This window comes from Zalophus californianus, chromosome 3 (genome assembly GCF_009762305.2).
Source record: "Zalophus californianus isolate mZalCal1 chromosome 3, mZalCal1.pri.v2, whole genome shotgun sequence".
In the NCBI taxonomy this organism is placed as follows: Eukaryota; Metazoa; Chordata; class Mammalia; order Carnivora; family Otariidae; genus Zalophus; species Zalophus californianus.
The window spans coordinates 161,438,276-161,455,055 of record NC_045597.1 but is presented as its reverse complement, the minus strand read 5'-3'; the positions used below and the strand labels follow the sequence as shown (position 1 = coordinate 161,455,055).

The 16,780-nt window shown below is 37.9% G+C and overlaps 1 protein-coding gene across 19 annotated transcripts in view; it reads left to right on the top strand.

Moving 5' to 3' along the window:
* C2CD6 (C2 calcium dependent domain containing 6) overlaps positions 1–16,780 on the top strand; it is a 146,109-nt gene that overhangs the window by 54,160 nt on the left and 75,169 nt on the right. For 18 of the 19 annotated variants that reach the window (XR_003519454.1, XR_003519455.1, XR_003519452.1 and 15 more), the window contains 4 exons: positions 9,302–9,407; positions 11,620–11,686; positions 14,454–14,497; positions 15,987–16,337. Coding sequence is in view for 13 of the 19 variants with exons in the window: in XM_027591437.1 (XP_027447238.1) it covers positions 9,302–9,407; positions 11,620–11,686; positions 14,454–14,497; positions 15,987–16,337 (568 nt within the window). In the remaining 6 variants the exon portion in view is untranslated. The remainder of the gene's footprint in view (positions 1–9,301; positions 9,408–11,619; positions 11,687–14,453; positions 14,498–15,986; positions 16,338–16,780) is intronic. The other variant, XM_027591438.1, reaches the window with a different exon arrangement.

The window sequence follows — 16,780 nt, the reverse complement described above, 5'->3', positions numbered from 1 at the left end:
CTCCCCCTCTGCCCCTTCCCCCACTTGCATGCTCTCTTTCTCAAACAAACAAACAAAATCTTTCAAAAAATAAAAGAAATACAACATCACAATATTGGATTCCTAGCCATAGCAGTCACACAATGAAAAGAAATGCATCCAAGTTGACAAGGAAGAAGTAAAACTATCACTCTTTGCAGATGACATGATACTTCATATAGAAAATCCAAAAGACTCCACCAAAAATTGTTAGAATTGATACATGAATTCAGTAAATTAGCAGGATGCAAAAATTAATATACAGAAATCTGTTGCATTCCATACACCAATAATGAAGCAGCAGAAAGAGACATAGAGAAATCAATCAGAAACCATGAGATACTTAGGAATAAACCTAACCAAAGAGGTAAAAGACCTGTACTCCGTGAAAACTATAAAACACTGATGAAAGAAAATGAAGATGAAACAAATAAATTGAAAAACATTCCATGTTCATGGATCAGAAGAATGAATATTGTTAAAATGTCTATGCTACCCAAAGCAATCTACACATTTAATGCAATCCCTATAAAATACTAACAGCATTTTTCACAGAGCTAGAACAAACAGTCCTCAAATTCGTATGGAACCACAAAAGACCCCAAATAGCCAAAGCAACTTTCAAAAAGAAAAGCAAAGTTGGAGGCATCACGATTCTAGACTTGAAGTTATCTTACAAAGTTGTAGTGATCAAGAGAGTATGGTACTGGCACAAAAACAGACACATAGATCAATGGAACAGAATAGAGAGCCCCGAGATGAACCTACAACTATATGGTCAGTTAATCTTCGACAAAGCAGGAAAGAATATCCAATGGAAAAAAGACAGTCTCTTCAACAAATAGTGTTGGGAAAATTGGACAGCAACGTGCAAAAGAATGAAATGGGATCATTTTCTTAAAACTATACAGAAAAATAAATTCAAAATGGATTAGAAGCCTAAGTGTGAGACAGGAATCCATTAAAATCCTAGAGGAGAACACAGGCAGTAACCTCTATTACGTTGGTCATACCAACTTCTTACTAGATATGTCTCCTGATGCAAGGGAAACAAATGCAAAAATAAACTATTGGGACTTCATCAAGATAAAAACCTTCTGTGCAGCAAAGGAAAGAGTCAACAAAACTAAAAGGCCACCTACTGAATGGGAGAAGATATTTACAAATGACATATATCTGATAAAGTGTTAGTATCCAAAATCTATAAAGAACTTATCAGACTCAACACCCTAAAACCAAATAATCCAGTTAAGAAATGGGCAGAAGACCTGAATAGACACTCTTCCAAAGAAGACATACAGATGGCTAACAGACGTGAAAAAATGCTCAACATCACTCATCATCAGGGAAATACAAATCAAAACTACAATGAGGTATCACCTCCCATTTGTCAGAATGGCTAAAATGAACAACACAAGAAACAACAGGTGTTGGCAAGGTTGTGGAATAAAGGGCAATTTGCTTACACTGTTGGTGGGAATGCAAACTAGTACAGCTATTTTGGAAAACAGTATGGAGTTTCCTCAAAAAATTAAAACTAAACTACCCTATGATCCAGCAATTACACTACTAGGTATTTACCCAAAGATTACAAAAATACTAATTCAAAGGGATACATGCACCCCAATGTTTATAGCATTATTAACAATAGAAATTATGGAAAGAGCCCAAAAGTCCACTGACGAATGGATAAAGAAATCTTGCCATTTGCAACAACATGGATGGAGCTAGAGAGTATTATGGTAAGCAAAATAAATCAGAGAAAGACAAATACCATATAATCTCACTCATATGTGGAATTTAAGAAATTCATAGGGGGAAAAAGAGAGACAAACCAAGAAACAGCTTCTTAACTGGAAAGAACAAACTGATGGTTAGCAGAAGGGAGCTGGAGTGGGGTGGGGGGCGTTAAATAACTGATGGGGATTAAGGGGGCATTTGTGATGAGCACTGGGTGTTGTATGGAAGTGCTGAATCACTAAATTGTACACCTGAAACTATTACTACACTGTATCTTAACTGGAATTTAAATAAAAACTTAAAAAAGAAATAGAACATCATCAATATAAAAAATGTGCTTTGTGTGCCCTTATGAGAGTCCATCTTTTCCCCAACCCATCCTTTGGTAACCACTGCCCTGACTTTTTTTTTTTTAATTTTACTTTATTATGTTATGTTAATCACCATACATTACATCATTAGTTTTTGATGTAGTGTTCCATGATTCATTGTTGGCGTATAATACCCAGTGTTATACGTGCCCTCTTTAATACCCATCACCAGGCTAACCCATCCCCCCACCCCCTCCTCTCTAGAACCCTCAGTTTCTCATAGTTCATAGTCTCTCATGGTTCGTCTCCCCCTCCGATTTCCCCCCTTCATTTTTCCCTTCCTACTATCTTCTTCTTCTTTTTTTAACGACATATAATGTATTATTTGTTTCAGAGGTATGGGTCTGTGATTCATCAGTCTTACACAATTCACAGTGCTCACCCTCCCCAATGTCTGTCACCCAGCCACCACATCCCTCCCACCCCCCACCACTCCAGCAACCCTCAGTTTGTTTCCTGAGATTAAGAATTCCTCATATCAGTGAGATCATATGATACATGTGTTTCTCTGATTGACTTATTTTGTTTAGCATAATACCCTCTAGTTCCATCCATGGCATTGCAAATGGCAAGATCTCATTCCTTTTGATGGCTGCATAATATTCCATTGTATATATATACCACATCTACTTTATCCATTCATCTGTTGATGGACATCTTGGCTCTTTCCATAGTTTGGCTATTGTGGACATTGCTGCTATAAACATTGGGGTGCAAGTACACCTTCGGATCACTACATTTGTATCTTTGGGATAAATACCCAGTAGTGCAATTGTTTGGTCATACGGCAGTTCTGTTTTCAACTTTTTGAGGAACCTCCGTACTGTTTTCAAGAGCGGCTGCACCAGCTTGCATTCCCACCAACAGTGTAGGAGGGTTCCCCTTTCTCTGCATCCTCACCAACATCTGTCGTTTCCTGACTTAATTTCAGCCATTCTGACTGGTGTGAGGCAGTGTCTCATTGAGGTTTTGATTTGGATTTCCCTGATGCCAAGCCATGTTGAGCACTTTTTCATGTGTCTGTTGGCCATTTGGATGTCTTCTTTGGAAAAATGTCTGTTCATGTCTTCTGCCCATATCTTGATTGGATTATTCTTTGGGTGTTGAGTTTGATAAGTTCTTTATAGATTTTGGATACTAGCCCTTTATCTGATATGTCATTTGCAAATATCTTCTCCCATTCTGTTGGTTGTCTTTTGGTTTTGTTGACTGTTTCCTTTGCTGTGCAAAAGCTTTTTATCTTGATGAAGTCCCAATAGTTCATTTTTGCCCTTGCTTCCCTTGCCTTTGGCAATGTTTCTAGGAAGAAGTTGCTGCGGCTGAGGTCGAAGAGGTTGCTGCCTGTGTTCTCCTCTAGGATTTTGATGGACTCCTGTCTCACATTTAGGTCTTTTATCCATTTTGAGTCTATTTTTGTATGTGGTGTAAGGAAATGGTCCAGTTTCATTCTTCTGAATGTGGCTGTCCAATTTTCAGAGACTGTCTTTCTTCCATTGGACATTCTTTCCTGCTTTGTCGAAGATTAGTTGACCTTAGAGTTGAGGGTCCATTTCTGGGCTCTCTATTCTGTTCCATTGATCTATGTGTCTGTTTTTGTGCCAGTACCATACTGTCTTGATGATGACAGCTTTGTAATAGAGCTTGAAGTCCAGAATTGTGATGCCACCAGCTTTGCTTTTCTTTTTCAACATTCCTCTGGCTATTCAGGGTCTTTTCTGGTACCATATAAATTTTAGGATTATTCCATTTCTTTGAAAAAAGTGGATGGTATTTTGATAGGAATTACATTAAATGTGTAGATTGCTCTAGGTAGCATTGACATCTTCACAACATTTGTTCTTCCAATCCGTGAGCATGGAACATTTTTCCATTTCTTTGTCTCTTCCTCAATTTCTTTCATGAGTATTTTATAGTTTTCTGAGTACAGATTCTTTGCCTCTTGGGTTAGATTTATTCCTAGGTATCTTACGGTTTTGGGTGCAATTGTAAATGGGATCAACTCCTTAATTTCTCTTTCTTCTGTCTTGGTGGTGGTGTATAGGAATGCCACTGAGTTCTGTGCATTGATTTTATATCCTGCTACTTTACTGAATTTCTGTATGAGCTCTAGCAGTTTTGGGGTGGAGTCTTTTGGGTTTTCTACATAAAGTATCATATCATCTGCAAAGAATGAGAGTTTGATGACTTCTTTGCTGATTTGGATGCCTTTTATTTCTTTTTGTTGTCTGATTGCTGTGGCTAGGACTTCTAGTACTATGTTGAATAGCAGTGGTGATAGTGGACATCCCTGCTGTGTTCCTGACCTTAGGGGGAAAGCTCTCAGTTTTTCCCCATTGAGAATGATATTCACTGTGGGTTTTTCATAGATGGCCTTTATGATATTGAGTCACGTACCTTCTATCCCTACACACTGAAGTTTTAATCCAGAAAGGATGCTGTACTTTGTCAAGTGCTTTTTCTGCATCTACTGAGAGGATCATATGGTTCTTGTTCTTTCTTTTATTAATGCATTGTATCACATTGATTGATTTGTGGATGTTGAACCAACCTTGCAGCCCAGGAATAAATCCCACTTGGTCGTGGTGAATAATCCTTTTGATGTACTGTTGGATCCTATTGGCTAGTATTTTGGTGAGAATTTTTGCATCCATGTTCATCAGGGATATTGGTCTGTAATTCTCCCTTTTGATGGGGTCTTTGTCTGATTTTGGGATCAAGGTAATGCTGGCCTCATAAAATGAGTTTGGAAGTTTTCCTTCCCTTTCTAGTTTTTGGAACAGTTTCAGAAGAATTGGTATTAATTCTTCTTTAAATGTTTGGTAGAATTCCCCTGGGAAGCCATCTGGACCTGGGCTTTTGTTTCTTGGGAGATTTTTGATGACTGCTTCAATTTCCTTAGTGGTTATAGGTCTGTTCAGGTTTTCTATTTCTTCCTGGTTCAGTTTTGGTAGTTTGTACATCTCTAGGAATGCCTCCATTTCTTCCAGATTATCTAATTTGTTCATAGAGTTGCTCATAATCTGTTCTTATAATTGTTTGTATTTCCCTGGTGTTGGTTGTGATCTCTCCTCTTTCATTCATGATTTTGTTGATTTTGGTCATTTCTCTTTTCTTTTTGATGAGTCTGGCCAGGGGTTTATCAATCTTGTTAATTCTTTCAAAGAACCAGCTCCTCATTTCGTTGATCTGTTCTACTGTTCTTTTGGTTTCTATTTCATTGATTTCTGCTCTGATCTTTACTATTTCTCTTCTCCTGCTGGGTTTAGGCTTTATTTGCTGTTCTTTCTCCAGCTCCTTTAGGTGTAGGGTTAGGTTGTGTATTTGAGACCTGTCTTGTTTCTTGAGAAAGGCTTGTATTGCTATATATTTTCCTGTTAGGACTGCCTTTGCTGTATCCCAAAGATTTTGAACAATTGTGTTTTCATTTTCATTTGTTTCCATGAATTTTTTAAGTTCTTCTTTAATTTCCTGGTTGACCCACTCATTCTTTAGTAGGATGCTCTTTAGCCTCCATGTATTTGAGTTCTTTCCGAATTTCCTCTTGTGATGGAGTTCTAGTTTCAAAGCACTGTGGTCCAAAAATATGGAGGGAATGATCCCAATCTTTTGGTACTGGCTGAGACCTGATTTGTGACCTAGGATGTGATCTCTTCTGGAGAATGTTCCATGGGCACTAGAGAAGAATGTGTATTCTGTTGCTTTGGGATGGAATGTTCTGAATATATCTGTGAAGTCCATTTGGTCCAGTGTGTCATTTAAAGTCTTTATTTCCTTGTTGATCTTTTGCTTAGATGATCTGTCCATTTCAATGAGGTGGGTTTTAAAGTCCCCTACTGTTATTGTATTGTTGTCAGTGTGTTTCTTTGATTTTGTTATTAATTGGCTTATATAATTGGCTGCTCCCATGTTAGGGGCATAGATATTTATAATTGTTAGATCTTGTTGGATAGACCCTATAAGTATGATATAGTGTCCTTCCTCATCTCTTATTAGAGTCTTTGGTTTAAAATCTAATTTGTCTGATATAAGGATTGCCACCCCAGCTTTCTTTTGATGTCCATTAGCATGGTAAATGGTTTTTCCACCCCCTCACTTTCAATCTGGAGGTGTCTTTGGGTCTAAAGTGAGTCTCTTGCAGACAGCATATTGATGGGTCTTGTTTTTTTATCCAGTCTGTTACCCTGTGTCTTTTGATTGGGGCATTTAGCCCATTTACATTTGGGGTAACTATTGAAAGATATGAATTTAGTGCCATTGTATTGCCTGCAAGGTAACTGTTACTATATATTGTCTCTGTTCCTTTCTGGTCCATGTTACTTTTAGGCTCTCTCTTTGCTTAGAGGACCCCTTTCAATATTTCTTGTAGGGCTGGTTTCATGTTAGCAAATTCTTTTAGTTTTTATTTGTCCTGGAAACTTTTTGTCTCTCCTTCTATTTTCAATGACAGCCTAGCTGGATATAGTATTCTTGGCTGCATATTTTTCTCGTTTAGTGCTCTGAAGATCTCATGCCAGTCCTTTTCTGGCCTGCCGGGTCTCTGTGGATAGGTCTGTTGCCAATCTAATGTTTTACCATTGTAGGTTATAGACCTCTTGTCCCAAGCTGCTTTCAGGATTTTCTCTTTGTCTCTTAGACTTGTAAGTTTTACTATTAGATGTCAGGGTGTTGACCTATTTTTATTAATTTTGAGAGGGGTTCTCTGTGCCTTCTGGATTTTGATGCCTGTTTCCTTCCCCAAATTAGGGAAGTTCTCTGCTATAATTTGCTCCAGTATACCTTCTGCTCCCTCTCTCTTTCTTCTTCTTCTGGGATCTCAATTATTCTAATATTGTTTCATCTTGTGGTTTCACTTATCTCTTGAATTCTGCCCTTGTGATCCAGTAGTTGTTTATCTCTCTTTTTCTCAGCTTCTCTTTTCTCCATCATTTGGTCTTCTATATTACTAATTCTCTCTTCTGCCTCATTTATCCTAGCAGTTAGAGCCTCCATTTTGATTGCACCTCATTAATAGCCTTTTTGGTTTCAACTTGGTTAGATTGTAGTTCTTTTATTTCTCCAGAAAGTGTTTCTCTAGCATCTTCCATGCTTTTTTTCAAGCCCATCCAGTATCTTTATAATCGTCATTCTGAACTCTAATTCCAACATCTTTGTTGGAATGTGTGTATTGATTAGGTGCCTGGCAGTTGGTACTGCCTCTTGTTCTGCTTTTTTTTTTTTTTTTTTTGAGCTGAGTTTTTCTGTCTTGTCATTTTGTCCAGAGGAGAACAGATGAATGAGAGAACAAAATGCTAACAGGGTAACAGTGACCCCAGAACAATATACACCAAACAAATCAGAAGAGACCGAAACTGGGGGGAAAGAAAGAAAAAAGAAAGAAAAAGCAAAAAGCAAAAAGAATATGATCAAATATGATCAGACTGGTGCATAGATCAGTGCCGCACACTAGATTTTGGGTGTATTTTGGTCTGTTAGAAGAAACAAAATTTTAAAGAAAAACTTGTACAAAAATCAGGGTAAATATGAAGGGATGGAATATGACTGTAAAGATGAAAATTATAAAAGATTTTACAAAAGGAATTGATAAGTTGGTTGAAAAAAAAGAGAAATTAAAAAATTAAAAGGGAGAGAATGAGATCACACAGGAGACTAGAACAAAGCCATACACTAGAGATTCAGGGTATATTTTGAAACTTTATCCCAAAATTTTAAAGCAAGAACAACTCATAAATATACCAAAAATAAGGTTAACTACAATGAAGGGATAGAATATGACTCTAAAAATGAAAAATAAAAAAGATTTTTAAAAGAGGGATTGATAAGATGTTGGTTCAAAAAGGGGAAAAAGAAAAATTTTAAAAAATACAAAAAGAAAAAAGAAAATTAAAAAAAATTAACTTTGAAAGACTAAAGAATCATGGGGAAAAAGGCATGAATTCTATGTGCAGTATTCCCCTAGCGCTGGAGTTCTGCCCTTCTCATTGATCGGTAAACTTGGTCTTGGCTGGCTGTTCTTGCTGATCTTCTGGAGGAGGGGCCTTTTGCCATGGTTCTCAAATGTCTTTGCTCGAGGCAGAATTGCCCCGCCCTTGCCAGGCCCGGGCTAAGTAATCTGCTTGGGTTTGCTCTCGGGAGCTTTCGTTCCCTGCAAGCTTTCTGTTTGGCTTTGAAGGATTAGAGTGAAAATGGCGGCCTCCCAATCTCCACCCCAGAGGAGCTGAGAACTTGGGGCCCCACTCCTCAGTGCGCCCTCGAGAAAAGCAGTCAATCACTCCTATCTCCCCAGTCTCTGGCCACACTCCGTGCTCACCTGACCTGTGACTGAGCATTTCTATCTCTGGCACCCGACTCGGTGTGGAGTCTATAAACCCAGCAGATCCCTGTGGTGCGCTCCCACGCTCCTGCTCCCAGGGGAGGAAGAGGAGTCCCCCTGGATCTGCCGCTTGTTGTGTCCTTGCTGGAAGAGCAGTGGCCCGACTGTGCCGCAGATCACCATTTATGGCAACCCTGAGCTGAGAGCCTGCGCCTTGGCTCCATCTCTGCAGCCGGCTTCCCCGCTCCGATACCTGGAAGTTGTGCTGCACTCAGTCACCCCCGGTCTTTCTGTGACCCCGAGAGTCCTACCCCCTGCTTAGCCACTGGAGCGATGTCCCTCAGTGGAGCAGACTTCTAAAAGTTCCGATTTTGTGCTCTGCTGCTCTATCACTTGCTGGTAGCAGCTGACGGAGGCCCCCCCCCCCCCCCCCCCCCCCCCCGCCCCGCCCCGCCCCAGCCGCTCTCTATCCTCCCAAATATCGCCTCGGATTCACTTCTCCACACGTCTTACCTTCCAGCAAGTGGTTGCTTTTCTGTTCAGAGAGTTGCTGCTATTCTTTTCTTGGATCTCCTGTTGAGTTCGTAGGTGTTCAGGATGGTTTGATCCCTATCTAGCTTAATTCCTGGGACCAGACAAAATTTAGGTCTCCTACTCCTCTGCCATCTTGCTCCTCCCCCTCCTACTGCCCTGACTTTTGTTGGAATCATTCCTTTTCTTTTGTGTCCTTAAACAATATATTGCTGGTTTGCCTCTCTTAGAAAATTTTATAAGTGGATCATACTGAATGTATTCTCTTGTGAATCATACCATATATGTTCTTCTGTCACTTTTTAAATGTATAACTCATTTCTTTCTTTAGGCTGGAAAAAATGAAAAAAGAATATAGAAATCTGAATACATGGATTGAAAAAGCTAGCTATTTAGAAGGAGTTCTTACCCCAAAATTGGCCCATAGCGAACATAAGGTAATTAACATAATACATTCTCCATATATATAACTTCTAATACTTTTTATTTTAAAAAGATTATAATAAAAGTGGTGATGATATTGCTTATTCTTGATATATAAAATGCTGTTCATGGCTCATGTACTTTCGTATTTTGCTAATGTGACATTTGATAAATATTGACTAATAATTTGTAAGATTTAGTTTTTTAACAGCTTTAAGATATAATTCACCTATTCAAAGTATACAGTTCAGTGGTCTTTAGTATATTCACAGAGTTGTATGTCCATTGCTATGATCAATTTTCAGATATTCTCATTAGCCCCAAAAGAAACTCCTACCCCTTAACCAAACCTTCCAGAACCCCCGTTCTCTAGACAATAACTAGTCTACTTTCTGTTTCTATAGATTTGCTTATTCTAAACATTCCATTTGAGTGGAATCGTACAATATACAGTTCTTTGTGACTTTTGCTTCTTTCACTTAGCATAGGGTTTTCAAGGTTCATCCCCATACAATGGGGATGAACAAAATGTCAATACTTTGTTTCTTTTTTTTTTTTTTAAGAGTTTATTTATTTATTCATGAGAGACGGAGAGAGAGAGAGAGAGAAGCAGAGGGAGAAGCAGGCTCCCAAGGAGCAGGGAGCCTGATGCGGGACTCGATCCCAGGACCCTGGGATCATGACCTGAGCCGAAGGCAGACGCTTAACTGACTGAGCCACCCAGGCGCCCAATACTTTGTTTCTTTTTACTGCCAAATAATATTCCACTATATGGATATGTACCACGTTTTGTTTATCCTCATCAGTTGGTGGACATTTGGGTTGTTTCAACTTTTTAGCTGTCATGAATAATGCTGTGAACATTCATGTGCAGGTTTTTATGTGAGTGTATGTTTGTAATTCTCTTGGGTATATACCTAGGAGTAGGATTTTTGGATCATACAGTAGTTCCCTCTTTAACTTTTTCAGGAACATCAAACTGTTTTCTTTTTCTTTTCTTTTTTTTTTTTTTAAGATTTTATTTATTTATTTGAAAGAGAGAGCACGAGCAGGGGAAGAGGGAGAAGCAGGCTCCCCACCAAGCAGGGAGCCCGATGCGGGACTCGATCCCAGGACCCTGGGATCATGACCTGAGCCAAAGGCAGACGCTTAACTGACTGAGCCACCCAGGCGCCTCTCAAACTGTTTTCCATAGCGGTTGCACAATTTTACATCTAACCAGCAATGTATGAAGGTTCCATATCTTCTCCACCACTTGTTATTTTCCTTTTTTGTTTGTTTCAATTATAGCCATCTTAATGGGTTTGAAGTGGTATCTCATTATGGTTTTGATTTGCATTTCCCTGATAACCAATGAGGTGAACATCTTTTCATATGCTTACTGGCCATTCGTATATCTTCTTTGGATAAATGTTTACTCAAATCCTTTGGTGTTTTTTTTTAATTGGGTTACTTGTTTTTTTATTGTTCGGTTGTCAGAGTTCTTTATATTTTGAATACTAGACCTTTATCAATATATAAGTAGGTTTAATATTTAGAAATACAATCTGACCTATACATTTTCACCTGGCAGTAGGGATTCATAGGGGTTTCAGTGAATTAATAAAACATTACTGAGATCACAGCCTTGAAATAGTAGTCATGACATACTGATATATTAATGTTTTTCAGTGCCTTGTTATAATTTGGCATAGTGGTACTGCCTTAGGATAAATTAATTAGCACTTATGTAGAATTAGTATTTTAGGGAAAATTTGAGGGGCTCTTCATTAAAGGAACTATGGACTTGGGGTTCTTATTAAAAGATCAGTATTTTATAAGAGTCAGTGATCACTCTACCTTATAATTCCTCTTGGAATTTTTTTTAAAGATCCACATCACTTTGCAACTCATAGGTCATAATGTTTTCCAATAAAAAAGTAATAGTTTTCTTGGGGTATCCTCTTTTATCCCTTGAAGTTACAATATTATGTCATTTATCTCATAATCTTTTTCTCTTACACATTTGCCACTCAAATACCCTATCAATTCTTGGATAGCTTCTCTCTGGAACATTAACTCCTAGCCAGGGTATGCTTCTCTTTAAAATAGTGTTGTTTAGATGGTTTTTCTCCTAAACCCATATTCTTCCGTAAATTTTAAAGAGGGTAATGAAAGAAGTTATAAAGGCAGATTGGCTCTCTAAACATTTCTGCAATATCTTTCTTTTCTTTTTCTTGTTTCTAGGAAATTGATACCAACCAGTTACTAAAAAGCCTACATGAAGAGGAGTCTGAAGTTTTTGAAACATCAGGTTAAGAAACTAATTGACATTTCTGTTTATTAGATAATTAAAAAGAGGGTAGTTGTATCACAAAAAGAATTAGTAATTTGCTTTAAGTGGATTTCATTTTTTGTTGGAAATAAATATGCATCTCAGAGTCTTAGTATATGGTATTTATTTTGTAACACTCCAGAGAAAAGACTTTGATCCAATTAAGAGGTTTTTTTTTTTTTTTTAAGATTTTATTTATATGAGAGAGAGAGAGACAGCATGTGCATGAGCAGGGGATGGGGCAGAGGGAGAGGGAGAGAATCTCAAGCAGACTTTGTGCTGAGTTTGGAACCTGATGTGGGGCTTGATCACAACCGTGAGATCATGACCTGAGCCAAAACCAAGAGTTGGATGCTTAACCAACAAAACCACCCAGGTGCCCAAGAGTGTTTTTTTTTTTTTAATGTTCAAATCTTAACTATGATCTATGAAAAAGTATTTTTCTTAAACATTAGCTGTAGGGCTATTGGTCTCTTTTAAGTAGAGGTGTGTGTGTCTGTGTGTGTGAGTGAAAGGAAGGACAGAGAGAGGGAGATGGTAAATTCAATTAGCATTAAATTTGAGAACTTATCACAAATTATCAGTAAGATAATGGAAGATATTATTTGGCAGTCTTTTTTTTTTTTAAAGATTTTATTTATTTATTTGAGAGAGAGAGACAGCGAGAGAGGGAACACAAGCAGGGGGAGTGGGAGAGGGAGAAGCAGGCTTCCCGCCGAGCAGGGGGCCTGATGCGGGGCTCAATCCCAGGACCCTGGAATCATGACCTGAGCCGAAGGCAGACGCTTAACGACTGAGCCACCCAGGCACCCCTATTTGGCAGTCTTTTAAAAAAATCTCTGTTAAAAGAGTCATGGAAAGTAAGTTAAAATAGTTGCATAAACTGTATCTGTAAAATCTTGGATTCTGCAGGTGTGGAATAACGACTTACTGTTACAGGACTTGTGCCACAAGTTACGTCTCTACTTCCCCTATTTCTACTTCCTGGCTACCTCAGCCTTTGATATGTTCATTTCCTAACCTCTGAGAATTAGCCAGCCTAGCAGAGCTATGCTGTCTTTAGCCTACTCTTTACCTTGAAATGTTCAATTTCCAGGTGTAGGAGAATCACAATTTCCATCTTCAGTATCACTATTGAAGATTTGAGGTTAACACGCCTCAGTCATTGTTGGTTGCCAACTTTTTTTTTTCTCTTTTTTTTCTTATCTGAAGAGTTTGTTTCAAGTCTAGTGACTTCTTTTTTCTGGTATTCCTATAGTTTCTTATAGCTTCAGCTAACAGTTATTGACCACTGTATTGCAGGCCTTCACCTGGATTATATAAATCAGTCCTCATAGCAGTCAGTTGAGGGTGCTATTATTTATCCATATTTTACAGATGAGAAAGCTGAGGATCAGACAGATTAACCAGTCAGAAGTCACACAGCCATCAACTGATAGGAATTAAATTTGAACCTTGTCCATTCGACCCAAGAGCTTAAGCATTTAACCATATTGCTGCTCATATCTTATATATACTTAATATCAGACCTGTAAGATAAGCCATTATTAATCCTATTTTACATATGAGAAAACCAAGGCTCAGAAAAATGGGCTAAGCTGACCAGTCACACAGCTAATGACCATAATAAATTTTGTGTTATACTAGACTTAACACATTCCTTTGTATCTCAGTTTTTTATTCCATCTCTCTTCCTTTAAGGTTTTCCTTTTCTACTTGCTAAATATATAATCTTCATATTTGTAGGAAAATTTTACAAGTGCTTCAATTAGCCTCTTATTTTTTAAAATTTTATCTTATGTTAGTCACCATACAATACATCATTAGTTTTTGATGTAGTGATCCATGATTCATTGTTTTCATATAATACGCAGTGCTCCATGCAGTACATGCCCTCCTTAATACCCGTCACCAGGCTAACCCATCCACCCACCCCCCCCAACACCCTCAGTTTGTTTCTCGGAGTCCATAGTCTCTCATGGTTCATCTCTCCCTCCAATTTCCCCCCCTTCATTTTTCCTTTCCTTCTCCTAATGTCCTCCATGCTCTTCCTTATGTTCCACAAATAAGTGAAACCATATGATAATTGACTTTCTCTGCTTGACTTATTTCACTTAGCATAATCTCCTCCAGTTTCGTCCATGTTGATGTAAAGTTGGGTATTCATCCCTTCTGATGACTGAGTAATATTCCATTGTATATATGGACCCCATCTTTTTTATCCATTCATCTGTTGAAGGGCATCTCGGCTCTTTCCACAGTTTGGCTATTGCGGACATTGCTGCTATGAACATTGGGGTGCATATGACCCTTCTTTTCACTACATCTCGATCAGCCTCTTTTAAATGGTCCTACTTTCTCTGGTTACATGCAACTTTATTTCAGTCTCTTTTTTCCAATCCCAACTCTATCACTGCCCATCTGGATTTATTTTATTTCCTCTTGACTTGTAGAAAAATATACTGTATATCTGTTTTTATGTCTTACACTGATGGATCTGAAATCTTACCACTTAATGCATTTTTCATTTTATCTCCACACTTTTTCAATTTACCACTCCCCCATCTTCCCAGAGATTCATCAGCCTGTTTTTACTAAATAGTATTTATGTTTGAATAGCTCCTTTATTTAAATTATTCTTTATTCTTGGTGAGAAAAATTAAAATAGTATTTTATTAGTGTACGTATGTATAAATGTGTTTATTTTATATATAATAATAAAATACTTCTATTAATTTATTAATAGATGTCCCTTTTATAATGGAGGAAGCTGAAACTGTTCCAAGTGAGGTAAGGGAACTTGGAAGAGAACTTCTAATAGTCACTATTTTATAAGGGGATGAAACTATTTATTTATTTATTTATTTATTTATTTAAAGATTTTATTTATTTATTTGAGAGAGAGAATGAGATAGAAAGAGAGAGCATGAGAGGGTCAGAGGGAGAAGCAGACTCCCTGCCGAGCAGGGAGCCCAATGCGGGACCCGGTCCCGGGACTCCAGGATCATGACCTGAGCCGAAGGCAGTCGCTTAACCAACTGAGCCACCCAGGCGCCCGGGGATGAAACATTTATAAATAGAGAAATATTTATAGATGGAAAAATAAGCACCCAAGAAGTTATTCAGGTTTTTATGGTTATTTCTATTGTGGCAATATCTATACAATTACATTATTTATTTAAATTAAATTACACTCTTAAAAGGGAAATTACAGCATAAAATGGTAATATTTAAAAATACATACAAAGATAGGGGACAAAAGATGAAGAGAAAGGGGGCAACAAGTAAAAATAAAAGCATAAAATTCTGCAAAATAATCTTGGAAATGGAAGCCACAGACTTTACCACATTCTTTACTTTCTCTATGGATTTATAATCTACATTTAAAATAGAAGCAAAAAAAATAGAGTTCACATAATATTATTTGATTTTATGATATTTTTTGTGCTATTTTGCTATTAGAAATTCCCTTATTTTTATTTTTTTAAAAAGATTTATTTATTTTGGGGAGCATGCATTTGAGTGCATGGTGGGGGGAGGGACAGAGAGCGAGAGAGAGAGAGAGAGAGAGAGAGAATCTCAAGCAGATCCCCAGCTGAGCACAGAGCTTGACATGGGGCTCAATCCCATGACTCCATGATCATGACCTAAGCTGAAATCACGAGTCGGAAACTCAACTGACTGAGCCACCCAGGTATCCCTAAAATTTCCTTTATTATGATATATTAGTGTAGCATAATAACAGCAAAATGTTGGACCCCTCAATTTTCTTTAAGATGTTGCTGATTTATAAAATCTGAATATATAAGAACCACTGCTTTATAAAGCAGTATGATTGGGGCGCCTGGGTGGCTCAGTTGGTTAAGCATCTGCCTTTGGCTCAGGTCACGATCCCAGGGTCCTGGGATCAAGTCCCACGTCAGCTCCCTGCTCAGCGGGAGTCTGCTTCTCCCTCTCCCTCTGCCTGCCGCTCCTCCTGCTTGTGCTCTCTCTCTCTCTGTGTCAAATAAATGAATAAAATCTTTAAAAAAAAATAAAGCAGTGTGATCATGAATAATGAATAATGAATATTATTCATTTTAATGAATAATCTGTAGTCCATGGTTTCAGGCAAATAGAGAGTTTAACTCTTTTAATAAGGAATGTAATAATTGACAGATATTGATGGTCACTTTTTATGATAACAGATAAGGGTTTTTAATTCCAATTTTATTATTTTTAAATATTTCCTAGTCAGTAATGATTAATTGGTAGTTTGCTTTATTCATATATTTTCTAGTTGCCGGGTAATGATGATAAGAGAAGTATGACTCTACCAACTCTGAACCAGTCAAATCAAGATAATTCAGATGCTGTTGCTCCTGAAAGTGATGAATCAACAAAGCAAACAGATGAGTCAACAAAGCAAACAGTTGAGTCAACAAAGCAAATAGATGAATCAACAAAGCAAACTCCATTGCCTGTTATTCCTATCCCGACAATAACAGAGGAGAACAAAACATCACCTTTAGAGGAATACCAATCAAAAGCTGTGCCAGAGGGAAAAATGAAAAATATGTTCTTTCCACCAGAAGTAAAATTGAAAGATAGATATCCAAGCCTTTTAAAAACAGACTCATCTCCATCAGAGGTAAAGTTGAAAACTAGCTATATATATCCAGGTAAAATAAAGAGGAGGATCTTAGATTCATCACCAGCAGAACTTAGATGGCAAAGCAACCATCTAAGCTTAGCTAGAAAGAAGAGCACAAACTTAGTTTCCCCAGATTCAAAATCAAAAAGTAGGTCTCAAAGCCAAGATTCAGAGGAAGACTTTGAACTAAAAGTAGCTGCCCTCATATTAAAAGTATAAAACTAGGGGGCGCCTGGGTGGCTCAGATGGTTAAGCACCTGCCTTCTGCTCAGGTCATGATCCCAGGCTCCTGGGATGGAGTCCCGCACTGGGCTCCCTGCTCCTTGGGAGCCTGCTTCTCCCTCTGCCTCTCTCTCTCTGTCTCTCATGAATAAATAAAATCTTAAAAAAGAAATAAAAGTATAAAATTAGGGAAAACTAAATAATTCATTAAAAAAAAA